A 27,970-nucleotide genomic window follows, 5' to 3' on the forward strand; every position below is an offset into this window, starting at 1 on the left:
AAATTCCCCTCGTGTTTCGTTCAGGAACCAATTTTTCATTCTGGGCCTCTTGGTCGTCGCGTTATTGCGGCCGAATCTGGTATCAAGTGCGAGAGATGGTTGTTTTTTTTCGGCGGTAGCAAAACGTAGGACATAAACTCGCTTTCCATCGAAATGGAACATAGGTATCAGCGATGATCCGCGTGCGAGGCGTCAGCTGGCTCATATTGAAACCAACCCCCTCGTCGAACACCACCACCTGCCCCTCTCTCCCCGGCCCTCCCTCAACATCCGAGAAACCTAAATCATTTTCAGCCCCCTCTACCGTGTTTCCTACATGTGCTAACTACCCTCGGGGATATTTCGAGGGCCACACCCTGGCCAGTCAGGCTCCACCTCCTCCCGAAACCGCTTTCTCGCTCGCTAAGATCTTCCGCCGCGATTACATTTTCTAATCGATAACTGTTTGTTCTAATAGCCTGGTATCAATAACGTCGACACACCTTCGTGATTTTTCAAATAAAATATTGTTACGAAACCTCTGCATTTTCTCTTGTAAGTTGCTTGAATTATGCTCGAATTAAACGAAAACATCTTACAAGGCATGGAAATGTTATTTTCGATTACTTGCTGCATTTTAATTTTTCGATGTAAAAATCATCGCGTAAAAGTCACAAATATATTGCACATATAATAATAAGTAATAAGAAAACTACATTATGTACACGGAAAAATTTATAAATTTAATCTTCTTAAAATATAATCTTCATTATTTTTTTCTCGCGCTGTTTGCAGATTCGAACATAATTAGGTAATTATAATTGGGTAAAAATTTATAGCTTATCGCATAGTATAAGAATTTCACAACATACGTTCCAGCAAACGAGAAGCATGATCGAATGAATGATCAATGTCTCGATCATCCGCGATTAATGTAAAAAAAGAACGACACATACACACACAAGAAGTGTAGATTCTCAGATGGAATTCGATCGAAAAAGTTTCTCGCTAAATGACAGCTATAAAGATTAATAGCGTGGTTTTCGTTTCTTTCAGGCAATTAGCAGTGAAATTTTGTTTTACGTCATACTCTCTTATTAATTGGTAGAGATAATAATAGATTTGAGCTCATATTGAGTGACAAATTGAAAAAGACAAAGTTTAACGCACAAATTCATTTTGTATCGCATATAGTTACGTGAGCGTCTCGAATAAATAGAAATAGACGAACGTGATGATTGAATCAACTTCAAATTACATTTCGTCTCGGTTATCACTTGCTGCTTAACTTCATTATATTAACAAATGACGTGCGAGAGAGATATCATTAATATTTTCAAAACAATATTATATATGTGAAAAGAATCTTGCAATCTCTTCTCTCATGAATCACTTTTTGAATATCAACATTTTGCGACCAAGAATTAAGCGATCGTAATATACTCTTTTAATTTTACATTTCCTTGATTATGATTGCCGATTCAATTCTTGGTATTCTGACTAGATTGAATGAGAAGAAGGATGGCGCAGGTTCTGCATAAAGAAAAGTAAAGAATCGAGTCATTTAAGCGTAGAAAATGACGTGATAAAATCGTTGGATACGTTGTCGGAGTCCAAGTCGCGGTCAAGGAGAAGCCGAGAAGGCAATTACGTAGGATCGTATTGCCTGAAGGTCCTGAAACCAGAACTAGTTAGGCGAGGTCTCTCGAGTTCCGACGAAGAGCCAGGCTCATCTACGAATTATGTTTCTTTGTCGAACAGGCATAATTCAACATATGAATGCGGAGTTTGAGAATGTAATATGTCAAACACGAGGACGGTTTAATGCTACCAATTTCCCCTTCGACAATGCCCGGTTCTTGAATTAAGTTAGTGAAATATGCAATCACTGGCAATAAGATTGATGATGCTAAGATTTCAAGCAGATCGTTGCGATGAGTGTAAATTGAACGATAAATGTAATCCGCAAAAGATATCGATCTCTATATGAAATATCGCAAATTTAACAAGTTGTGTTTTACTTTGCTATAGAAAAATTTGCCGGTTTTGTTCTAAAAATAATATCAAAAAATAATTAAAAAGTTTAATTATTCAAGAAATATGAAATATTTAACAAATTCATTATTCACAGTATATTATTTAGTAATTATTAATTATATAATAAAACTATCTATACAATAGTTAAAATTATTATCTATATAATATATATATAGTCGATTGATTGACGTGCAATCGTTGGTAATGCAACCGACAAGTAGACGTAAGCAGAACATCGAATTTCAGCGTGCTTCCTGATCGATCGCCATGAGCGTTCATCGTATAATCGATAATATCCTGCTGGCAACGTAAGCGGCGTCGAAATGGCTGCTGGCATCTCGTTATTCATTTCCCTTATGACCGACAGCTCGCGCGCATCGTCATCGTATCGTCATTTGCGAGTTCTCACTTATGCCTGCTCTTTTTTCTTCTTCCTCTCCTTCCACCGTTTCTACTTCCATTGAGCTAGCACGCCGCTCGCATTTTCTCTCATTCTTCCGGCGACGCCATCGCCGCCCCATCCACGATCCGTCAATTTCTCACACATTTTCCGGAGAAAATAAATGGTGCAAACTTCCGGTTATATAGGATCTATAACGCAACGCGTCCGGTGATTTTCCATTTGCTGCCATCTTCTGCGGTCGGAATTTCTGGTCGTTTTCCCACAGCGGATCCAATAGAGGAGAAAATTACAGGACTCTCTTCTTTATTCGCCGACCTGTGAGATAATTAGAATGCGCCGTCTCGCATCTCTCGTATACTAATCTCACACATATTGCAAGATACCGTTTATTTTATAAATATAAAGCAACCACAAAGGGTAATAGCAATTCTTAACATTCTTTTATTCGCAATTGTTCAGAAATGATCTAACATATATCGCGATTGCTGAACTTTACGGGGAAATTAATGAGAGGGTTAATCTATACTATATCATTACCGCGAGGTCCAGACATCGGTGCATTCTGTGATTAGGGGCGCGGGCGAGAGGGCAAAGAATCTGCGGTACGATTAATTCATGTCGGTCGATTGGATCGAGGTCGCGCTTGTATGTAGCAACGTGGAGTAACGCAACCACTCGAGCACCACCGGCGATCGCGATGAAGAAGCAGAAAGGAGCAGGGGTGACGATGGTCGAGAAGGGCGAGCGGGGCGAAAAATAGAAATTAAGGGCCGGTGAGTTATCGCGGTTGCGTGAGAAGCGGTTGGAGATAAATCAAACCGCAGCTTCAACCGCAACGCCACCCTTGGGTTCAGATCACGAACGCAAAAACTCCATGGCAAATCCTCCGGGGATTAATAGTGCTCCGCGTCCTGGAACTCACCGGGCCCTGATTGGTCCAATTCTCTCGTACGGCGCGCGGACCAAGCAGCTTTTTCACTCCCACCATTCCATCCCCTTTTCGTACCCCTCGCGCAGGGACATTTTGCTTTTTTTTTCTCACGTATCCCTGTCCAATTTAAAATTGACAGATATTCAAACATTGTCGGGCGCGAGTCGATGTTTCCATTCTATCTTTATTGAGAGAGAATATAAAGCGTCAGCTTATACGATTGAAGGGATAATTTATAGAACAGAACATATGTGTCATTAGCAAAAAAATAAAATATCATTATTTAATATGGCATATATAGATTTTCGTTAAATACTGAAGAAAATTAAATTTTCTGTGCATGTCTCTTAAATTTATCTAATGTTTTTTCTCCCCACGTATATTATTATAAAAATTTAATTTTTGCATATTTTCGATATCTTTCTTTTCGAGCACGCTCTTATAAGTTATTTAAAGAAAATTCAGCTATAATTCTTAAAATCATGTCGTTGCAATACTTCTTAGAAATGTTTTTGTAAAAAATTTCGGAGACGCCTGATTTTTGGACAAGAAATTCGACGATTCGTCTATCTCTCACCGGTCGATTTACTAGTTAATTTCAGCGAGTTGTTTTCAAGAAATAGCTAATACAAATAACATAGTCTCGAAGAATTATGATTCTTCGCAGGCTATTAACGACGATCCGGCTACATTCCATGGGTTTAAATTTCTTTCGAACCGCAGGCTGTAGAGAATACAGGTAAAAGATAGTTAACGATTTGGTCGCGTTTACATATATAATCCGAGTTAAGTAGGAACTAAACCATGATGAGGGCTCTCACGAGGGGGCCGTACGGTCCATTGGTTCTGCGGAGGATAAAAATTCACGTTCTCCTTCTTGAAGCCACCTATAAAATAGCCGCGCAACCTTTGAATATATTAATACCGCGGGCGTCAAGATTTATATCGAATATTGGAATAAGTATCATCTCCGAATATGCCTTCGTGAATATTTCACGCGACAGCCCGTATCTTTCGTTTAATCGCGTATACAAGCGGCATGATATTCCGATAAATCATGCTTCGTAATTTTTATCTGTTGCCGTCTGTGCCGGAAGAGAATAAACACTTTGAATTTAATGTGAAAAGAATTCAGATTTGTGACACCCCCTATGTAACATATATATTTACAAAGTCAAATCGATGAGAGCTTTTTTTCTAATTCGATAATTGATGCTTTATTTCTCATATTTTTACCTTCGTTGTACAAGAAATAACTGTCACGAAAAAAATTGTATTTATCAGATAGGAAAACGTAAAGAGAATGTTTTTCACGCGATGTGCTTGTATCTCATAATGTATATTGTACATTATTTTTCTCCCGGGGAATTATGAATTAACTCCCCACTCAGTTAAAAGATCGCTATTTGATAATTGAGAACTCGAGAAATGGATTAAACGTAGGTGAATCATTCTAATCGGCGTAATGATAGTCCAACTAATCGTTATATACGCTGCGTTAAACACCCTGATGCGAGGGGTGTACGAGCGATCCGCGATATAAATATAATTGAAGGTGTGAAAGTGCGATCGCGACAAACACATCGCGAACATACCTACCTCACTTTGCCGTGGGCTTCGAGATCGTCATCTAAATTGTAACGACTTATTGCTCGCGACTAAGTTATGCGCGCGAGCGTCGACTGCTGATCTTATCCGAATGCAATAAAACACGTGTGACGCACCTGTCATCGTATTATTACGTAACGATCGCGCGTCTCGTGACATATTTCGCTCTGTTATTTTCATCAATTCGACGAAGCCAGTAGTAATCGATTAAATTAAACGAACTGTTGGAAATTATTTAAAGCAATCATCGTAATTAGCGTCACGCAGATATACGTGAATGAATAAACAGCGAATTAAATTTTCTTCGATGAACTTTTTTATTGCTTTTTTTTTACAAAGTTAACAAAAAATATGCAAATTTTTTAATGGCGTTAAAATGCCTGCAAATTATTGGTATGAAAATATCGAATCTATATGTTTTACGCGCACTTGTGCAGAATCTTAATTTACTATGTTAATGTTAATTATACATATATATTTGGCAAATAACAAGCAATTAGTCATACTAAATATTAAAGTCTAACTTCTCTTACATTTATAATATAGAGATGTGGTATTATAAATATTATGTTATATAAAATACATATATCGTCATGTCTCCAAAGAAAGTAAACTGAAAAAAAATCAGAAATATACGTACTGAAAATTTCATACGCGTGCGAAATGAATTCATACTTCGTCTCAATGATAGAGAACGCGTGGCATAATTTCTCTCTGGCCTTTGCTACGACTTCTCGTTTCTTATAAGTTACCCACGTCTCACTTAACTCGCGTCTGTGCGAGTCTGAGTTCTCCAAGATAGTCGGCACCCCGCGAATGTATAAAAGACCATGAATAAAAAGAAAGGAACGAGAGGTTGAATGGTAGAGGAGACAAGAGGAGAGGAACGCTACATTATGCGACTCGAGTTTTACTTCATCGGGACACGAGTTGGTGAACAGAGACTGGATTTTGTGCGTCCGCCATTATCTGATCCGAACCGCGGGTATAAGTTATTGAACATCTTTAAAAGTCGCGCAATAAGAGTTTACTTAAATTATTTCATCTAAGAAAGTGGATTACAATTTGTGTAAAAACATTATCTAATTAGTGTATTTCGAAGCATTTTATCTAAAATAATATTAACTAGTTATGAAAAAATATAAAATTAAAAAATTAATATATTATAAACGTTTGTCACACATAAGTGTAGAATAAATAAAAGACAGGCAGCTAAATATTTTTTAACTAAAGATATGTTTATGACAGTTAAATAAATACGTTTATAGATATGCAATGCCTTCTTACATGCGCCAAACAAAGATATTAAATATTTCTATCTCACCCTCTTGTTAAATAATAATATACAAGAATAAAAAAAAATTAATATGCATTGTTGGTACAATAATTATCTTATTTTGAGAATTAATAATAAACAATCGGACATAAAATTGAGTTCGTTCGTAAAATATGAAATGTTTAAAAATTCATGGCCAAACATTGAAATTCAGAAACAGATGGTAAGAGATGACGAGTCAACGAAAAGGGGATCAACAAAGAGAGAAAATGTGAAAACGAGAAAGAAAAAGAAGGCGGGTATAGAAAAAAAAAGAACTTACAGCATTGTGTGTAGCCGGAGCTCTACTTCATCGAAGCACGAGCTGGCAAATAACGGGCTGGGGCCCGTGTATCCGCCATTGTTTGGCCCATGTGAGGAGGCATGCGGCCATGTTTCCTCCCGTGTACTGGGAGACCGGATAAAAAGAGAATGGCAGAAGGGGAGCAGGAGGTGTACGCGTAAGGTCGACGGGAACGAAGGAAGGGGACCCTCTGAAAGAGCGGAGGTGAGGAGAGCCGGTTGTGGGCCCGAGAGACCATCTACGTGGCACGCATATGCGTGTTAACACGTATGTGTTCGAGCGTATGCGCTTGCACTCCTTATATAATTATAAGCATTACATCTATGTATCAATAACATAGTTAAAAACATAGTTAAATTTTTTTCGAATACGGGGAAAAAAAAAATTACTTCTCGTAATTTTTTTACGCTTTTTCCGGCTTTTAAATTACTCCATTTGCAATTAAAGTTGCAAAAAATCTATTTTATAATATATTATGCTGTAGTTATGGTATATAATGTATTGAAAACAAATTTTGTTGGACTCAAAGTTAAGTAGGTATATTGTTAGGATCTTTAAACCTTCAAAAGAAATTTGCTGCATAGATTAATTAAATTAATTAACGGAATTAATACCTAATCGAATTAATATTTAATTTTGTATACAAACATATGGATACACATCTGCATTATTATTGAAATATGTGCAAGATGATGCACATATTCAGAGATGCTGTTGCATATGTAAATGCGCGCGCGTGTTTATATTCATCGGAGCATATATGTGTGTGCGCGAGGGAGCCTTCGGCTCTCGTCAAGTAATTATATCCCCGTAACGATCGGTCCATCAAATCTGATCAGTCGGACGGGGGAAGATTCCACCAGCACCACCTTGACGAGTCGACACGCCGCGGCGATGCAACGAGATGCCGCTATCCGCAGAGAGCCCCGCGCTGGCTAAATGAAGCTTTTACGCACGCGGCTGGATTGAGTTTGTTATAGGATCAACACTTCCACGGCGCTTTACTGCGTTAGGCATACGCTCTCGGCCTTAGCAGCCTCTCTTTCTCTCGTTCCCCCCCTGCTCCCCCTTGCCCACGCATAATCGTTTCTTAAACATAGACGTATCACTTCGACGGCTAAATCGCCGAGATGCTTCCTCCGAGCCGCCTTCTCGTCCGCTTCCTTTTTGTTTCTTGTACCCCGTACCGATCGTTGACTGAGAAGAATTTGCCGGGGTTGGGGAAAAAGGGAGGGAAGACATCATCATATCTATATATGTTCATCATTTCTTATATATACGTTCATCAAAGAATAAGTTTTAATGAGATAAATAAATGAAAAATTAATGTTATAAAAATGAGTAAAGCATAAAAATGAAGAGAAATAGATTAATAAAAAATTTCTAAATCCGTTATATATTACAATTTGATGTCATGTTATTGGCAATTTAAATATAAGTATGGAATAATGAGAATTCCAAATAATAAACGCTTGGCTAACAATCGAATACGAAGTAACGAAATTGTAATGCACAGGTCGAAATTTCGCCGCGAATATATATAATGGAGGTGCACACAGATTCATCTCCGATAATGAATATACCGTCATTTTGTACCCTAAGCCTAACGTGTCCATGAATCCGCCTCGCCTCCATCCCTTAAGGGAGAAACAAGCAGTTAGCGGTGGAGAACGAGTCTGATAGGGAAGATGGGGCGGATTCTCCACGGCAGATGTTGCGCCTCGGTCCATCTAGGGGATAATTGAGTATTGTAAGCCGACAACAAAATCAAATTTCCCCGTGTGTACACACACTCACGCCCCTCTCCGCACATGGCTGACTACGACAACGCGTGAATTTCGTCGCCATATTCGTCGGTTCACCCGCAATTTTCTCATAATTCGTGCCGGTCGCCTAACAACGAAAAATTTGCATGCCATAATGACAGCGCGATTTCAGACACGCGCAGGCAGTTTAATGTTCTGTACATTCAGAAACTTGTAACAACGATTAGATGCACCTAATATTTCACACGTATTTTTTTCGTAATTTTCTTGCAATATATTCTTTGCAGTGTTTTATTCGGCTATGCTCTTTTATTGTAATTTTTAAAATTTTAATTTTGACGGTGATGGAGGGGGGGGGGGAGACTTATATAATAATTGCCAAAGAACGCTATATAATTATTCACTGTTTGAAAATGATTTTGCTTATATAAGGAATAAAGCATCATATATCGTGTATCAATGTGCAAAAAAATAATTCTATATTTTATCATTTCTATAATATTTAATACTTTTTTCTATACTTTACGAAACAAAAATGTTTATATATTATAAATATGTCAATTGAATAAATCCTTTTGGGCGAAGCGACATTAGAAATGCCGCTGATATATCCGTGTAACATTTTTACGCGCTTAAAGCGCTATTCTACCGGGACGCATCCATCATCTCATTGCTGGCAGATGGAACGCGTGCCATTTGCGACGTTTAGCGCGACGAATGGACTTTGTGAGACAGATGTCCTTTTATTGGTAGATCGCGGAGAATCTCGATCATCTTAGTCCGGCACAAAAGTGTACAGATTCCGAACATCGGTACCGCGTCGGAGAATACGTTGTACATTATAAGATATTGCGGCATTTAAGGCATATGTGAGAAATTGGTGAAATTGCCAGCTGCAAATTGCAAAGAGATGAGCCGGGTGCCCGCGAGCGTATATGAATTACGTTGCATAATTATACGGTCATGTCGATCATATCTGATATAATTATCTTCTGAGAAACGCATCTTTCTTTTTTCATCTGATTTTATCGTCTGTATTACGATCATTAATTATGAAAAAATTTCAATAAGCTTGTAGTTTAATTATAACGATGACAAATTGCGACAAATGTTATCATTTATTACTTTTTTGTAGTTTCTGAAATTTCTTTTAAATTGGAGGGATAAAAATTTCTAAAGAATATATATAGAATGGAAAAAAATATAAATAATTAAGTAAAATCTCTGATTGTAATAATTCTTGTAGAAAAAAGCCACGACGATAAAAATCCGCCAATATTCCACGCGGTTACGAGAAACGCATCCAAGCTCGTTAATAGCGAGAAAGCCTGAAGGTATAAAAGCCTTATGACTTCTGCGAAGCCCCGTCGAACCGCGTCGCGCTTTATACAAATCCTCCTATAACGAGTGTCGAATTAAAAGCAATTAGCCGCGCTATTTCACTAATGTAACCACGATTGAGAGTCGCGGTATAGAAACCATCGGCAGGCCATTTCGCGGACTTTCGCCTCTTCTAATCAAGGCGCGCCTGAGCCGCGTTATTACGTCGAAAGGGGGAAAAAAAGCGGCGATAAAAACGCGGTCACTTTTCTCACCGCTGAGATTGCTCGCGGAAATGTTAACACGCCATAGCAATGTATGTGTAGGTGTGTATGTATGTGCATCGTACACCATGCAACGGTGCACCGGCTCGTTAGCGTATTGATCACGCCGTCGCCCTTCCGTTCTCTCTCTGCGTCAAATTTTACTTTTACCGTCGAATTTTTCGCACTTCTTTTCATCGCGTTGTGCTATTTCACGAGATGCGAGAGCAGTCTCGTGCTTTAATCTATTCGGTGACGAATTTACACGATTCCACCAGAAGGAAAAAACATCTGAATCTGTTGTGAATTATCTTTACAATTATAGACTTTCAGAATGTTTCTATAAAATTTTGGATGAATCGTTTTGGAGCTTAATTCGTCGATGATCATAGATGAAATACCTGTACAAATGCTTGTCATATTTTAGATTGTTGTGATTGGATATTTCTATATGTTTGTACGATATTTTTTATGAAATACATCCTTTTCGCGGACTGTATAATTTCATACGGAGAATATTCGAAATTAAGCGAGAATAAAAAGGCATATTCGTCTTGAGAATTTTTTTATATACATAAACAAGTGTTATATGAAATTCTTGGTTGATTGTCTATAATGACAAATATGTAAATTCAACAATATCATCTTTTTCGTCGTTCGTTATAAATACTCGCTGTTTTTGCAAGAGAATTCTTATCTTAATACACTTATTATTCTCTGATCTCTCTGTTTGATCAGTTTGATCGGTGATTGATCGAGGTCTTTGTAATTGAATCGGAAACTGCTCGATCAGAGACGTCTTGTTTGTCATTTCGGCTCACGTGCTTCTCGAACGCGCTAATTAATCTTTCTCGTAAGGCCTTTGTAGATATCGAGGATGTACGCATACAATGTACGTTTATAGAGCTGGATCTCCTGGAAACACACGCGCGCGCTTATCGCATCGGGAACGACTCCTCTTTCGCCGTTTACACTCGAGGATCCGTATCGCGTACGCGATCGCGGCGTAAGTTATCACGAGGGAGGAACTCCCTCTCGACCGGTAGCTGCGTGCAACGGTAGCCGGGTAATTAAACGCGCAATTAAGTGGGAGAGACGGCGCAACTATGTGCGCGATATTCGTTTCTCCTCGAAAGAAAAGTTCTCGGCGAGAGCTGCTTCGGGATCAAAACGACATCCCTTTCGTCGGGGGCGTTCCTCATCCTTATCACAACAGATTCAAGTGATTTCTCCGCCAACGGCGCGTCTCGTCTGTGAATAAACGAGAGTTTGATTTCTCGTGAATTTTCCCGATCCTCCCTTCGCTCTCCCCCGACAAGGTAACGTGACTGCTGGACATTACTGGCGGTCCCGGGTACCATGCCGCTTAACCACGCGATCTCTGTCACCTAATAACGCTCCTCCTAATCGGCCGATAAGACGACACGCGACGTGTCGTTGCATAAATAAAGTCAAGATCCCCCGAGCGTATGTTTGTGTGTGTTGTGTGTATGTATAGCTCGAGCGGGAACGTGCGATCACATGGTTCGTGGAACCACGCGAGAGGGATTACGTCAAATTGCGCGAATCGCGTTATAAACTTATAAGTTACAGCCTGATCGCCGCCGGGCGATTATCATTAACGCGTTCGCCCGTAATTAAGCACGCAACGGGAATTGTAAATTCGCGTTCGCTCTTTAACTTTTCCCTTTCGACCGACGCGTGAAGTTGCGGTTTCATGAATCTTGTTAATATTAATGTGCCCGACGATGCCAATCTGAGACAAGTTGACACTGTTTTGCCTGCATTATTTGAGAGTAAATTAATTATTGACAATTAGTCACCGTGTTCGTTTGAAATTTCTTTACTCCGTATTTAAGCGCACTGTGTGCGATTTCGGTCAATTATGCCTCGCCATAAATCTATATGTATAATTATGCGTATATATTTTATAATAAACTCGGTGGGATAAATTATCTGTTAACGATAAACAAAATTTATTAATTAAATTTGCATTTAACTTTTTCTATTTTGTTTACATCGATAAATTTTCTGAACAAATGCTTTTTTTAGTGTAATTTAATTAGAAAACATTACTTTTAAAATCACTTATAAAAAAATGATTGACATTCACACATTGAACTCGTATTACGTCTCTATACTTTTCACCTTCAATATCTTTAAAAATAATTTTCTTATTAAGAAAAGGGGCGCATATCGTCGACAACATCCAAACTAATGTCGCGACGTCATTATATACACAGTTTTGTGCATGAGATTTATTTACTGATCATTCGTGATTCGATCTTACAACTCGCGCTTGCTGTTGTCACGAATCTAATTGTAGAAGGCGGACAGCAACGTGAGCTTCGTCGACATCGAACTGAATCATTACGGAGCGAGCGCGAGAATTTTCACTTTCCGAATTCGTAGGAGAATAATGTTGCCCGAATGACTCGGCAACAATAAGGGTCGTACGCGCGCGAACGAGACGCTATTTTCTCTCCCTCTCGATATATACCTGAAGCCCGCCTAAACGATCCACGAGGACGTGGATGTATCGCGGGGCGTGACTGGACCCTGCCGAGATGATTTCGTGGCCGGGATTATGTTTTGACGTGTTTTGACAAACGCGAGCGCCATTATACCCGTAACGAAACCCGAAGAAGGTGCTTTAAGTATCGGTGGCGGTGACTTTTCTGAATCTTTAGAAACGATCTACCTAGCGGCCGCTTCTAGAGAGAGAAAAGAAAGTCGACGCGAAACCTACACTTCACGGGAGACTCTGATTTTCACCGCTTTATGTTTCATTTATTATAACAGTAAGCTTTCACTGAAAAATCAGCTGAAAATTCACTATCATTAACTGGTATTTCGTAATGAGATTTGACAGTTTGAAGTGCTATATTTATAACTGAGACCATCTGTTTATCAATGATAATACACTGTATTCATATATGATTTCATGTATAAGAGAGTCTAATTCGGCGGAGAACCCGGATCTTTCTCTCCGTTTCTCTCGACTCGCGTTGCAGATCCTTGTTCACTAATGAACTGCAACGACGGATTGCAGAACGCTTGCGGCGACAGTTTCGTTTCTCACGTTGCTTCGAGAGAACTATATTTAACATATATATTTTACCTGGATAATATAATGACTCTCGTAAATCACAAACTTTGTTACGAAACTTTCGAATCGAGTTTCACGAAATTCTCTTTCTCTCTCTCTTATTTTTACAAGTGATGCGCGCGTTGTTACGTTGCAAAAATCAAATGATGCAAAAGTTATCTAACAATAGATTGCGTAATAAAGTTACATTTCGAAGTCCAGAATAATTTATGCGTTCGAAAAAAAAATATTTTCACGATTCAATTAATTTTTGACAAATTCGTATACGCGATTCTACAACAAGGGAGGAGGGAGTAGATTTTTGTCGCATCTCGACAGGGTGGAGATGTTTCGGGGAGCGACGCATTATCGTGTCGCCGCCTTTGGCGAAACGCTCCACCCTTCGATTTCGACGACGAGGGAAAAGAGATGACGTTAGGAATCCGGACAGTCGATAAACGGGCGGGAGATTCCCGCTCGCATAATGCGCGTCGCGTGGGAACCAAAGTACACGGGACCGCTGATGTACGATCTCCCCCTCACCCGGCGACGGGGGCCCTTTCTCTTCCCTCCCTTTCGGCGACACGGAAAGAAAACACATCTGTCGCTTTCCCAATCGCGTCTCCAGGCCTCGTTCGAGGACTGGAATACTGGAAGACTCGACTCCTGTTGCTGCTGCACCCTCGTGGTCGAGACTCGAGCTTGAAGAAACTCGTTTGTCTATATCGGAATTCGTTTGTGTTTGTCCGCAGGTAGAACGGAATAAGGACGAGAAATCAGTAATTTTCGACAATAATTAAATTACACGAGTTTTATGCGATTAATAATATTATTAATAGAAGTATTGAATATTTAGAACAATTTTTGCACAGTAGATGCTTTAGTTGTGTCTATAATTAATCGTAATTATTTATATTTATTATTACGAAACAATGGATCATTAATTGCCAGCATACTTTCGCGAGTTCTAACTTCAACATCGCCTCGCAGCAAATTGAGTAACCGGAAAGTGACATCAGAAGGAACTGCGGAATCGATCCGTGATGCTCGCGTTTCTTGTTCGAAAAGGATTGATATGTGAATGAATTAATGGGCGTATTTTTCGCCGAAAAATCAATTGCATATTGCGCAATTAACGACTGTTTGTGACGAATAGAGAGCAAGAGGGCAGAGGGAATAGGAGATCAATACATTGTGCGATTAGAATATGAAGCGCGTGCACAAATAGCATAGAAATCGCACACGTTAAACGCTTGTCAGCAATGTCTGTAACTTGGCAAACGAGAGAAAGAGAGAGAGAGAGAGATAGGGAATTGTTCTCCAATTTCATTTAACACCTGATTATTCGATCGTAACAACGCGTCGTGCAAATTTCTGCGATTAAAAAATCACTCTCAAGCATCGTATTTTAATTACTCCTATATTTTGATATATTTTTTGCGACAGCGAACAGATTCTAATAGCCAAAAAAAATTGATTTCTGATGATCTGAATAATTTAAGATTTAAGGGTAGATCGAGATTTCAAATCGTATGTGATAAAAGATTATCGTCTTTTAATTTTTTCTATTAGAGACATTAATCTTCTAAAAATTATCAAGAGATAAAATTAATATTTTAATTTTTTTAAATCAGAGTTTTCTCTGTCACTATGCATAAATTGTGTTGTATCCATGCTTACTTTAATATGTCCACAAACGTTTTGGAAGCACTGAATTATTTTCAGATATATTTAAAATTAGAATCACTTTTGAAATTTTCATTCTCGTTATCGGCGACGAATAAATTCAACAACACTCTGTGCGATGCTAATGCAAACTCCATAAACAAGTCGGTGTGCTTCAAGGTGTTTCTGCCAACTCGCAATTGCCGTTGCCAGGACGTCTTGACCAAACAACAGCTAATCATTAGTGCACGCCCCTGCGTGCGAGTAATAATGAATACATAGTATCCGAGGAGAGGGGGTTCAGCTGGTGAATGAGCTTGTGAGAGATTGTGCGTGTGCGTGAGACGCATGCTGCGAGCGGATAGATCATCTCACGGACGGGAATGTTTCGATCTCGAGGGCGATAGGTACAAGCGATATTAGCACTTCGTTTCTTGGGTGCATCGTTTAACCGCGTATATTGAAATTATCTCGTTGCGAAAAGCACGCGAGTTAAGAATCCGCCATGTTGACATGCGGCTATTAAATTAAGGAAAGAAACCGCATTTTGAGATTATTTATTAAAAAAAAAAAAATATCTCTTTCCCTTCGACGTAACTGATACCGAGAGGTCTTCGTTGAAACGAGAGAATCCGAAAATGAGACGTCCTGATGGCGGTTCTCCCGCTGATGAGAAACGAGCGTTCACCGAGTCGGACGAAAAGACGGTCCGGCTAGTCCGGCCTTCGAACGAACAGAGGATATCGGCGATGTCCTCTGGCCGCCGGTGTCGGCGGATCAAGAGAAGGATGTTACCAGTGTCGCCAGATAGATATCAATATAGGCTCTTTCGAGGGTAGAAGGGCAGCCTGTAACTATGCGCCGTGTTATAGACACACTCCGGATGGTGCAGAGTGCAAACACATTGTCGGAACTCTGCAGTGACATTAATGGTTGGACTTGATCTAGGTTTCGAAACCAGGTATAGCTTCGTCCGTTTCTCTTTTTTGGTTTTGACAATCGCTATAGTTCAACCGTTTATAAATGGCCGATTGTCAAATATTTCATAGTATTTGGGAAAAAGAGTTTAGTTTAAAAATAGTGTAAAAAATATATATATATAAAAAGTACAAAATATATATTTGTTTTGTCGCTAAATGTAAATCATATCTTGTATAAAAAATTTTATTTATATATGTTTAATTCAGTTAATTATATATAATAAAGAAACCTTAATAAAGCTAATGTTAATGCAAAGAATAAATATAAAGGCATGTCTGTTTTCTCATATACTTTTGTATATCTTCTAAACGCACCGCATATAATCTTAAAATATAACAGTAAAAATATGTGTGTACATCTCTTGTAATGAGTTATGATAAACAAGACTCTCATAATACATTAGTCATAAATATTTAACGTTTCCAAGTTTGACATGTACTTGCGGAAGCTGACAATAAAAGTGCGTGTTATATCGCACCTCGGTCCGTAACAGATCTTATACGAGACCGTGATCCACGAAATTGTAAATGGCTCAAATATTTAGACAACAAGAGACGAGACACCGTCTATATAGAGCGGTGACATCAATGGCCGAAGGTTTAGAACGCGGTGGATCGGCCCAGGTATATTCGGCTCGCGCCCTTTTTTCCTTTCCATTCGTATAGATCTTTTGAGAAGAACCGGCACTTAATAGATCCCGAATAGTCAGCGACGTTATTTGGACGTTTGTGGTTAAACAGAGCGACACCCGATGATCTATGCATTCGTCGTTGGGATGAAACGGACCGCAGAAGTCAAAGACTTTTTGGTGTTCAGGGTGGCCCTGATCTAGCGATATCCTGTCATTTAAATGTAGGGTATGCCGAAGAAAAGGCGAAGAAACTCAGGTCTCTTGGATAAAAGACAAATTTGTCGCGTTTTCTTCGATTCACATTTAAAATTTAAATAAAAATTTTAAATTTTTTAATTTATCCTAGATTATTCTATATATTTAGCAATCTCGTAATCTCAGTCAGATCATTATTTTATTTAAAGAACCGTACAATTCTCTGTTTACTTAATACACTGATCTAAACAAAAGTCCGGAGTTAATAGAATTATAATTGTCAAGATTCCAACATATTGCATTTTTTCTTTGTATAAATAAAATTGTGTTATTCTACGTGTAATATTATCGATTGCGCTGATTACACATAACGACTGTAATAAAGCTGCTTCGAGTTCGTAAAATTAATTGCCTCTTGATACTGCTATAGCTCTGATTAAAAATAAACTCATCTTTTTACGAGATTTTCACCCAATACGGTTACAGCTTGAGTTTTGTGGAAGACATTTATGGTGCGTTTCGTTCGCCTTTTTTTTCGGCCGACGCGACGATTTTTCTCGCCGACGTTTTTTTCGTGCTAGCCCAATTGGGGAACAACAGCTCGTACAGCTGCGTGGTCCGCATAATATTAAGAAATGTAACGCGCGCGGGGCAAAGCGGCACGGCCACCCAGAACGCGCGCTTTACAAGCTTTCCTGTCTACCGGGTGCGACCTGATTGATTTCGAGCGATCTTAATGCTTGGACGATTTCATATAGCGGGATGACATTCGACGATTCCGTATAATATCGCAAAATTATTCGCGTCGTGGTCTACGATCAGATTTTACACGATACAAAGCAATTTTCTTTAAAGATGATACGATACTTTTGACGGTTCTATATATAAAAGAACACATGCTTTTTCCTGAAATTTATATCTGCAGATAATTATTATTCAAAAACTAATTTTTTAAATTAATATTGAAGATTATATATTGATTATTAAATGATTTTTTTAATTAATATTAAAAATAGATTATATAACGTCTCGTATAAAAAATTAATTATTAGAAAAAATAATAAATGATAGTTGTTGATTATTAAATAATTCTTTAATTAATATTAAAGATTATATAATGTCTCGTATACAAGAAACTTAATTGTTAGAAAAAATGTGTAGTTGCAAATTTAGAAACAGGATTTATATAAAGCTCTAGTTTATCAGAAAGATACAGATAGTTAGACAGCAGCGAGGAAATCTGTTCTAGACAGACATTTCCCACGCTCTCGCGTACGTAAACCTTTCTTACGGGAGCCTACGTATGTTCTCTACGTGTGCGCTCGTAAAACGAACGTGCGAATACAAATGATACGAATAATGCGGCGCTTTTATCCATTCATGCTAAAATCATGTTTCACTAGCGGCGACATATTTCGCGCGACCACCCAAGTCGTGTGCTAGCCTTTGCGAGAAACGGCGATGTTCGTGCCGTCGTAAGTTTTTCACTTTTCACGTGTCTCTCGCGAAGAGATGTTGGTAATCGCCTGCAATCGATATACGGATTTTGTCTCGATAGAATTTGTAGGAGGTCCATTTCGATGTGCGAGAGGATCTCTTGGAAAAGCCGTAAAAGAGTTTCAAGCCGCACGTATTCGAACGACCGTGGCACATAATTCTTGCGTAAAAATGAAAAAGAAAATTCGCGGCATTGTAAAAGCGGATATAAATGCACTTAAAAGGTAATTTAGAAATCCGCGGCGTCGTCTCTATTCAAATTCACATATACGGAAAGAAGTCATCTCGTAAATTCGTTTTATTTCGTATCAAAGGAGAAGAATCTGTCATAGATACAGATATTTTTATTGCCACTGGAAAAAATTTGTCTTCTTTCAGAGCATTAAAGTTTACAGCCCCAGCTATTTTGTGTGATCAGATTATGTATTGAGATATCATATATAATATTTGTATACAATATTCGTGTCTATTATGAAAACGTTTTAAAAATATTTCATCACACGTTACCTTAAAGTATATAGAAAATTATGACCAATAAATTCTCTTTTTAGCTAAAGGAAATATCTTGCGTTGCTTGAATTAATTTTGCCGAACGTTGTAAAATATTTTCAAATGATATATATGAAGTTTTTACATCGAGAAACTATCCAGCAAAGAAAATATGAGGAAAAAATTCTTTTTTTCTAGGGAAAAAAGCAGGCGTAAAAACTACAAAGGCAACGATTAAGCTACCTATACTTTAACTTTTTGACCGACTTTTCACATTTTAATATGAGAAATGATTCATTTTGCTTTGTTACATATTCAATAGAGTAGAAAAACTAAAATATAAAAAAATCCCGCAGCGCATTATCTGAATTCTCCTACCTGGTTACTCGGTTAAAAGAAATCAAAAAAATCTTCTATATTACGATAAATGGTTATAGAAACTCTTGGCTCTTTGCGACCACCGCATTCTATAGTATATAGTAATGGGTCTTCCTCTTCTATAGTATAGGAGGGGGTCTTCCTTTTGAGTTTCGGTTAGTATAGTTAGTTTTCCCCGCAAGTATGTGAACCGCGATTGCCGACACATCCAATTAGATTAAAATTTACGATGGAAAGCCAGTTTTTTTTTTATTCTACGAAAAAGGACGAGATGACAAAACCAAACGGATTCACGTGATAATCCTGTTATTTTTGATAGAACGTAATACGATATAGCACGATAGACTATATATTTTACTCATCATAGATAAGAACTATATTTAATTAAGAAAAGTCATTTATAGATTTTCTTTCGTTTATAATAATTTCGTGTATACAGAATTATACAAGTGGCTCTCTCTTTATAATTTTGGATCGATTCGTACAGAGTGTTATATTCGAAAATTTTTTAAAATTGTCTGAGCGGCATCGCAAAGAGTACATTTGATATTCGAAATATGTTCATGGAAAATTGAAAGATATGCGATGGTCACGTCATTTTTACACAGTACAATACGATATTAACGTAAAATATACTAACTCTGAAGAGAAAGTTGTTTCATATGGAAATTTATAAACTCGCCTAACTCTCCGATTTTCACGGTTGCCATGAACGAAAAATCCGTATTTTTTTATAAAAAAAGAAAAAAATATTCCGAGGCTTCTGGGGTGGAAGGGGACGTTGAAGGATCGCTCTCGTCCGCCATCGACGCTCTGCTTTGCACTTGAATAACCCAATTTCGGGATGGAACAACCTCTTCGGGGCATCCACCAGCTACGTCCGCAAACAATCCACTCGACGAAGATTTACGAGCTGAATTTTATCGCGCGCGCCTCACATTCTTCGTCCGTTACATACGTGCCTGCCGTGAAACTTCCTTAACGCGGTCATACTTTCTTTTATTTTGCTCCGAAGATTCTTAAAAGAAAGAAAATCGTGGATGAAAGTGGGTTCAAAAATGCGAGGGGATGTATAAGTTCTTGAAAGATGTGGCAATTTGTCATGGATATGCAATTCAATTATAATACAAATCGATGTTATTAATGTCTTATGAATGTCGCGAACAGATGTGAACTTTTCACATGTAGATTAATTCAATTTCGTAAAAGTAATAACGTAAGATAACACGCGCGATTTTTAAATTAACAGTATACAGAGAGATACGGGATGTGTGTGCATACATGAACAATTTTCTTTTATCACTCAATTACACGGATGGTCGAGCTTATGTCAGGGCAACGGCGGAAGAGAAACGAGACCATGAAATGAATTTCACGGCGATGCAATCCGAAATCCGTTCTTAAGGAAAGCCGGCATCGGGATAGATGAAAAATCGACTGGAATATTAAGATTAGAAAAGAATTGTGGGTTTACCCTACTTTGCACCTGAATGATCCAATTTCGGCGCTATTGCGAGCTGCGATCTTACCTGCGTTTGTAGGAAAAGCGATCCTATTTACGATTCTCCATAATGCCACGCTCCTTTGCAAATGAATGGAAAGGCGACACTTTCTCGAGAGCCCTGATTTTATCCCGGCGACGATCTCTCGTTGACTTTTTTATTTTCACATTTCATCCAACCGTGAATCCGACCGATTTGCAGCTCTCGTCACAATGCAATTATGCGGGTTGTTCGGTCGCGTAAGATTCTAAGAGAGAACACGCCCGATTTTTCGGGCTGTCGCGTAAACGAAGCGTTTACAAGATCGCCTCTTCAATGTGCCCGACTTTTCGACCTACGATTTAAATCCGGTTTTTTTCACATCGCAGAACATTGCGATATATCCCCCGTAAAGATAGATTGTTGCATTATAACGCTTCAATTTTTCGTAATGTTACCTTTACAAATATTTAATGTAATCTCTTGTACGTGAAATGTATTTAGAGATGTACCATATCCTGTAGATTTATATATTGTAGAAGAACTAGAGAATTTTGAAAAGTCTGATAATTCTGTTAGCATCATACTGTAAATTTGAATGTGGTATAACATTATTATGTTGTTTGTAAAAAACGAATAAGTAGGCGTAGAAGCTATTATTAGGCGCGGTAGGCGTCTACATTGTGTTGCGAAAAGAAATTCTTAAACTTGACATTGACATGGATACGAAAGTCCATTTTCAAGACAAATATTGTGTCGTTAGTAATACAATGCTAATTCATTTATCAGTATGAATCAGCTGGATAATTTTTTAAAGGTAAAAGATTATCCGCATTAGAGTGATCATATGACATTGGGTGCTTTCCAATTAGTGACACAAGTTGACACAAGCTGACACAAATATCATTCTATCATTTATTATTCCTGAATATTGAAAAAAGACAGAATGACGCTTGTGTCGACTTGTGTCAATTTGTGTCACTAATTGGAAAGCACTCTTTAAGAATCATACATTTCCACATAAGACAGAAGACAATATTATCTTTTATGAAAAGTGAATTTAATCGATAGATCTATAATTAATTATTGCACGGCATTCTAAAATTAAATTTGTATTTCGTAACATGTGTGTATATATATGTATGTGTATAAATGCAAAAAACTTTTAAAATTCTGCAGAGATTATGTGTTTAATATATAATACTTATTATAACAAAATAACATTTATTCTGAATTTTATATTAATAAGTAATTTATTATTCATTATTTTATAATAACTGCTTGAAGTTTCACTCTCTTACAAAAACAATGTTACGCCATCTCACGTCTAAATTTTTTTAACATACATACTTTAAATTTAAAAATAATGTAACATTAATAAATTTATTATGATAAAACGAACAAGCTTAGATTCTAAAACTTAAGAATATGTCTGAATATAAGATGGCTGAAACGCATTATTAAAATTGGAAGAAATATAGAGAAATTATAAAAAATTTCTAACCTGAATGGTACGTAATCTATTCCACATATTTAGATAATTTAATGTATATATTAATCATATAATATGATGCACACACAACTGTTAATTCTTCTTAGACATTAGATCTATAAATACAAATTTTTAATTGCTGCAGAAATATGTGGTTAATATTACAAATATATCTCTGACAATGTATATCCCGTCGAATGCAACATTTTTTCGAAGGAACCTCCGTGCAAGATTTGTACTCGTCTTACTTCACCGGCGGCTTTCAATCCACGCACTCTGGGAAACCGTTATAAATCGCCTGTCACGAGACGAAGGGAGTACTGCGAGCCAAGGAAATGTAACGCGAAAGTCGGTACGGATTTGAGATCTGAACTTGATTCACGTTTCTATAATGTCGATCGTGTCGTACACAAAATTCAGGAATTGAGGAGAAACGCTCAGGATCTCGATGGCTCACAGCGCGATAAGGTGGTAATTTATTAATAACGCGAACGTTTTGAACAAATATGAAAAATAATAGATAATTCGTAACACGACACACAATAAAATTTAGAGAAAGATTCGACAGGAAGATATGTTGTCGAGTGCCAGGATAAATGATCTAAAAAATGTTCACGATGCAGCGGAGAACTGTTTATACGAAATGGGAAAGATAAAGACATTTTTGGAAAATGAAAATTCTTGGTGGAAACTTTTGAAGGCACGTTCGATTGATTGTTGTGAACAAAAATTGCCACATCTCCACGGGATATTTAAAGGATCATCGGTTACGTTAATGTTACTCGAAGAAGAGTCCGATCAAGTATACAAATTTCTCTTTTAGTTTTTGACTCTCGCCGAAAGTTTCACTTAAAAATCACGTAAAATGAACAATTTCTAAACTGCCGTATTTAATGAATAATTTTACAATGAAATTTAATGGAAGGTAAAGTATGGAAGATATGTATTTATTACATTTATAATTTTCGGCAGTTTCCGCGTCATTTTGTGATAGCGAAATCGCAAAAAAAAAAAAATGTCGCTAGTTCTAACTTCAGAACTTCTTCGAGAGAATTAAAAAACGAACAGAATACAAATCCTTGGAAAGGACATACGGAAGAATACTCTGATACTTACACAGTTCCACATTATAATCTCGATGTAAAATCAACGATTAAAGTTGCAAGGTTACATTTTATTCCTTTAAGATTATTATTTTTTCGAATAGCTTGATTATATTAAATTAATGTACATTGTATAGCCAATAGCCATTAATTTTTCTTATCATATTTTAAATAATGTTTGAAAATCATATCGATACGAGAAGATAGAATCTATTAAATTTTAATATATATAAAATACTCTAGAGAAGATATTTTGGGAAGGATAATTTTTTTAGTATTGATGGACATGAATCGACTCAACGATACGCCAAAAGAGCTGTTACAAGTAAACAGAGTATTGTTGCTTCTGAATGTTGGATGGAAGCGCAGGAAGATAGAAGCGACGAAGAAAAGACACCAGACAGATCACCTAGATCCAAAGAAACACGTGACAAAATACAATTTCAAGATAAAAAAAGAGAGGACAGATCAAATCGTAAAACGCGGATATTGAGAAAGAGAAAGAATAGAATTAAAATTGAAAATTACTATTAATATTAATTTTTCAGTTGTACCACCGAAAGAAGGTCAGAGCACACAAACAATGTTCGAAGACAAATTAAAGCCCCGAGAAACTTTTAGCAGCGAAAATATCGGCAGCAAGAAGCTTGCTGGCACTGCTGATTTTGAATCGAATGTAAATTTAAAGACGGTAAATAGTACTTATGATTCACTTGTACATCTTATTTTCTGATATCTGTAAATTATTATTTCGTCGCTCCTTTCAGGAGCATCCGTCCAGAAATGTGACAAATCATAAACCGAGAACGAAAACGATAATTGAAAAAGGTGTTAACCGCATTCAAAAATTTTCAACAAAAATTTCAAAGGCTAAAAGCAGGGATTAATGTTTAGCATTGCATTCAAAGATATAAATAAATATCACTCATATTGTAGAAAGATTTTTAAATAAACTATGATTATATTTCTGATTTATGCAACTGCTTGATGTTATCGGACATTATAGATGTATCGATTGTACTTATCGAGATTCGCAATGTTCAACTTTCAAATTCAGCTTATTGATTTCATATCCGTGTTTACAAAGCGACTTTATCATAAGTAAAATATTTCATAATTTCGACCGCGTATCATAATATTGTTAAGTTCTGCAGAAATTTCAAAAAAAAGATTTGGAATGTATGCACACGTTCTTCGAATAATGATAACAAGGTGAATAATTAGATGATCATTAGGTTATCATCCTTTATCTTTTTATCCGTTATTAATCATTATATATCTTGTAAACTTATGTGCATAAATGCAACAAGACAAATTTTTCGTCTTAAATTTAGACACGTGAAATGCAGAAAACCCTTATAATAGCGAGGTGTCCGGCTCCTCCTATTACCGATGAATTAAAAATGGGCTCGAAAACTATTGTGATTCTTCGTGAACATGCAATACTGAGAGCTCCGCTTTCGAGTCCGAGTACCTCGTATGAAAGTACGAGTTAAACATAAAATTAAACTTTGCAAGCAATTTCTTAATTATAAAAGACAACGAAGACAACATTATAAAACAGATTGACAAGGACAGATCGGAATGAAAGTTTCAAAAAGACGATATTAAACCGACAAAGCAAGACATTGAAGCGATCAAAGACAAAATTTTGAAATAAGCCGGAATAATAAAAATAATTTATAGAAATATCTTAAAGTTTAGAATGGACAAGAAAGGGGAAAAATCGACAACTTTCGATGAATCTGTTTACATCTTGAATTTTGAATCGTCCGAAATGTTTTTAAAGAAAAAGAAAAATGCATCGATAACTGAAAACGAGAAATGTTCAGAGTCATGCAAGCCTGGAGGGAGAATTAAATCATTCTCTTCTAGAAGCGGATGCTCGAAATCATGCACGCATTATAGAGAGAATAAAGATAGGTATATACATTTTGTCAATATAATAAAACTTCAATCTTTGTTTAATTGACATTGTCGTCTCTTTTTGAAATTTTATACTTAATAGCACAAATAATCAATGAAACTAAGATTCAAATAAATCGACATTTCTTAAATAATTAATAATGTAATTAATTAATTATATATAGTACAATAAAACCATTATTTTAATGATCATAAAAAATCATAAAATGATTATGAATATAGGAGAATATATATGCGCGTGTATATACGGATATAGAAATTATCTTTATTATAATCAATTCGAGGGCAGTTCTGACCGCACGAATGTCTATCTTGCATTTTATATCTATAGAGCTCAAACATCGGATGGCGAACCGCCAATATTACGTGAATCATCGTCTCGTCAAAAAAAATCCGATACAAAGTCCGCGAAAGAACAATCCGACCAATTAAGAACAAAAATGAAAGAAACGTCAGAAAAATTGCAGGTTCTTTTCTACTCTTCTTCGTTGCCGGATATTTTTGCGCGAACTGAAGAATCTCAATAAAAGTATCTTTCGACAGAATGTCTTACCGCTTCTTAGGAAGTCGACGAAACATACTTTGACAAAGCTAAAGTCTTTGTACAAAGGTCTCAAGACGAGACGAGTGTTAGGATTCAAATGCGACTTAAAAAAATGCGATAGTACTTTAATGGAATGCAGTACAAGAACTTGTATAAAAAAGAATATGCTTTTCGGTGAGTCAAGTCATTCATACAATCCAAAAATGACCAATCCTAGCACTACTCCTAGCGACATTTCAACAATATCTAGTACAAGTGAAAAGGCTCGAGAATTTTAAAGTTGTCATAATCTATATACATATTATTATACACTCATCGTTTGATTGGAATCTGTGTTGTTTTTCAAATTTATTTATCAGAAACTTCAAATATTAGCAAATAATGTTCAAAATATTCCACCATTTAAATCTTGTCTCGATTATAATATATATAAATCGATAGAGACAAGAGTTAAAAATATATATAAATTTGTAAAATAGTTTGTTAATTTTATCAAAATAATTATGCTATTTGATGATTAATTATTTGGTGGCGAAATAAATAAATAAAACTTGGGTTGTGTGTGTATGTGTGTGTGTGGGTATGCTCTTTGTAGTCTATATGGCGCTAAATAGCAATGTATCATTACGTATATACAGAAGATGAATCGACTTTTATTGCTTTATAGCGCTTGTAAGCCGGCCGCATCTATAATCTGGATGTAAAGAGCTCGTTATTATACGGTGTTATTAACAATTAAAGATATCCAACTGGCAATGAATGAAACTATACGCTAATAGTCAGATTTGATCGTGATATTTTCTGTAGGCTTTGTGAATCATCGCTTATAATTGCGCGATAAAAAAATCTTAATTCAATCTTCCCAAGAAAGCATGATTCGTGATTTTACATCATTGTTATAAATAGCTTAACGCTACTTTGCAGAAAGGTTTATTGATTACCGAGAATGTGGTGATTATAGAAAAGAAACACACACACTTTATAACAATATGATTTTAAAAAATTAGTTAAAAGGCACACAATAATTTAACATAATTAAGTCAATTTCTGAAAAAAAATATGACTTATCATTTTCTAAGTGTAAATTTTCCATCTTCCAAGTATTTTTAATTAACTTTAGTTAAATTTTATTTCAATAAATTTTTATTTATTTTAATTAATCTTTAAATATGTATTTCATTTAGTTTACTTAATTTTTTTGGATAAATTAATTTCATCATTTCTTTTTTATTCAAACATCTTTACTCATAATTTAAGAACGATGATTCACGCGCGATGTGTCCACCCACGCTGAGGTCCCTCAGCTTTCACCCGTGTAGAATGCATAAATCGCGTGTCTTCCTTCTTATTGGCTGATTGAATAATACATGTACCCGAATAGTATTAAACCGGCTGAGCGGGACACGCGAGGTCCATGACGCCTGTCATGTCGGGCAGGTCATGCGTCAGCATTTTGACGAGTTGTTTAGGTCGATCAATTTATCGCTTAAAATACATACATGGAATGGAATGTTGCGTCTGTATTTGTCGATTCAAGACGATTAACGACGCGATTTAAGATAAGATTGCGGATTTATGAAAGCTGTCTACTATCAATTCATCATTTTATACCTATTACATGTCTATCTCGGCTATTATAGTTAAACTATTCGATTGGCGCGTCGCGTTTTTAATTATTATTTACATTACTAGAATAACCCAAGTGCGCGCCATTCTTCGGTTTTGTACTAAAAAAAATGATATTTAAAAAAAAATAATATAAAGTTTATTTAAACTCGATTAATATTTTTTTTACAGAAATCAGTTGATTAAAGCGTTAATTTACTAATTAAATTTTAAAATAAAAATATGTTATAGAAATTAAAATAGTAATATGTTGTAAATAATATGTAATACTTTATTTTCGATTAATATTTTTTGACAGAAATCATCTGATAACTGTCAAAAATATTAATCCGGTTTAAAGTATTACAACATATTATTTAAAACATATTATTATTTTAAAAATTAATTAGCAAATTAACTCTTTAATCAGCTGATTTCTGTCAAAAAATATTAATAAAGCGAAAATTTGCTAATTAAATATTCTAGCTTACATATTTATATTTATATTGTGTATGTTTATGAGATATTCGACACACATATGTATTATACATAATTTGAATATTTTGTTTTCAGATCAATATGTGTGCTGTGTACTACAACTTCGCTATTGCACGTATCGGTGAGTGAGAAATTGTTTATTTTATAATATTTTTATAGCGATAATGAATGAGGGGTGTATATAATATGTTGAAAATATTAAAATAATAATATATTTTGAATAATATGTTATAATATCTTATCCGCGATTAATATTTTTTGACAAAAATCAGCTGATAATTGTCAAAAATATTAATCGAATTTAAAATATTATAACATCCCTTTCTAAAAAAGGCATGTTAATTGTAAGTCGATTCTCGCAAGTATTGTTGCATCTTTTCCGCGATGCTAATTGACTGTTTCGTTTCGCATTGTGCGTTACGTTCGTAGCATCGAGAGGCAGTCATCACGAGGGTTAGTGATTTAACAGTT

At 36.3% G+C, this 27,970-nt stretch overlaps 2 protein-coding genes across 6 annotated transcripts in view; both read left to right on the forward strand.

Annotated features, from left to right (window-relative positions):
* The window catches only part of LOC145943153 (uncharacterized), a 231,148-nt gene that overhangs the window by 25,919 nt on the left and 177,259 nt on the right, over positions 1-27,970 (forward strand). For all 5 annotated transcript variants that reach the window (XM_083050610.1, XM_083050611.1, XM_083050608.1 and 2 more), the window contains exon 9: positions 27,575-27,620. In XM_083050610.1, the coding sequence (XP_082906736.1) occupies positions 27,575-27,620 (46 nt within the window). The remainder of the gene's footprint in view (positions 1-27,574; positions 27,621-27,970) is intronic.
* Positions 16,248-23,813, forward strand: LOC145942902 (uncharacterized). The gene is given in 7 exon segments (XM_083050073.1): positions 16,248-16,283; positions 22,040-22,316; positions 22,396-22,625; positions 22,796-22,989; positions 23,202-23,401; positions 23,475-23,617; positions 23,694-23,813. Coding segments are annotated over 7 exon segments (1,200 nt in total).

This window comes from Prenolepis imparis, unplaced genomic scaffold (assembly GCF_030444845.1).
Source record: "Prenolepis imparis isolate NDT839.2.m4 unplaced genomic scaffold, iyPreImpa1.0 SCAF_11, whole genome shotgun sequence".
In the NCBI taxonomy this organism is placed as follows: Eukaryota; Metazoa; Arthropoda; class Insecta; order Hymenoptera; family Formicidae; genus Prenolepis; species Prenolepis imparis.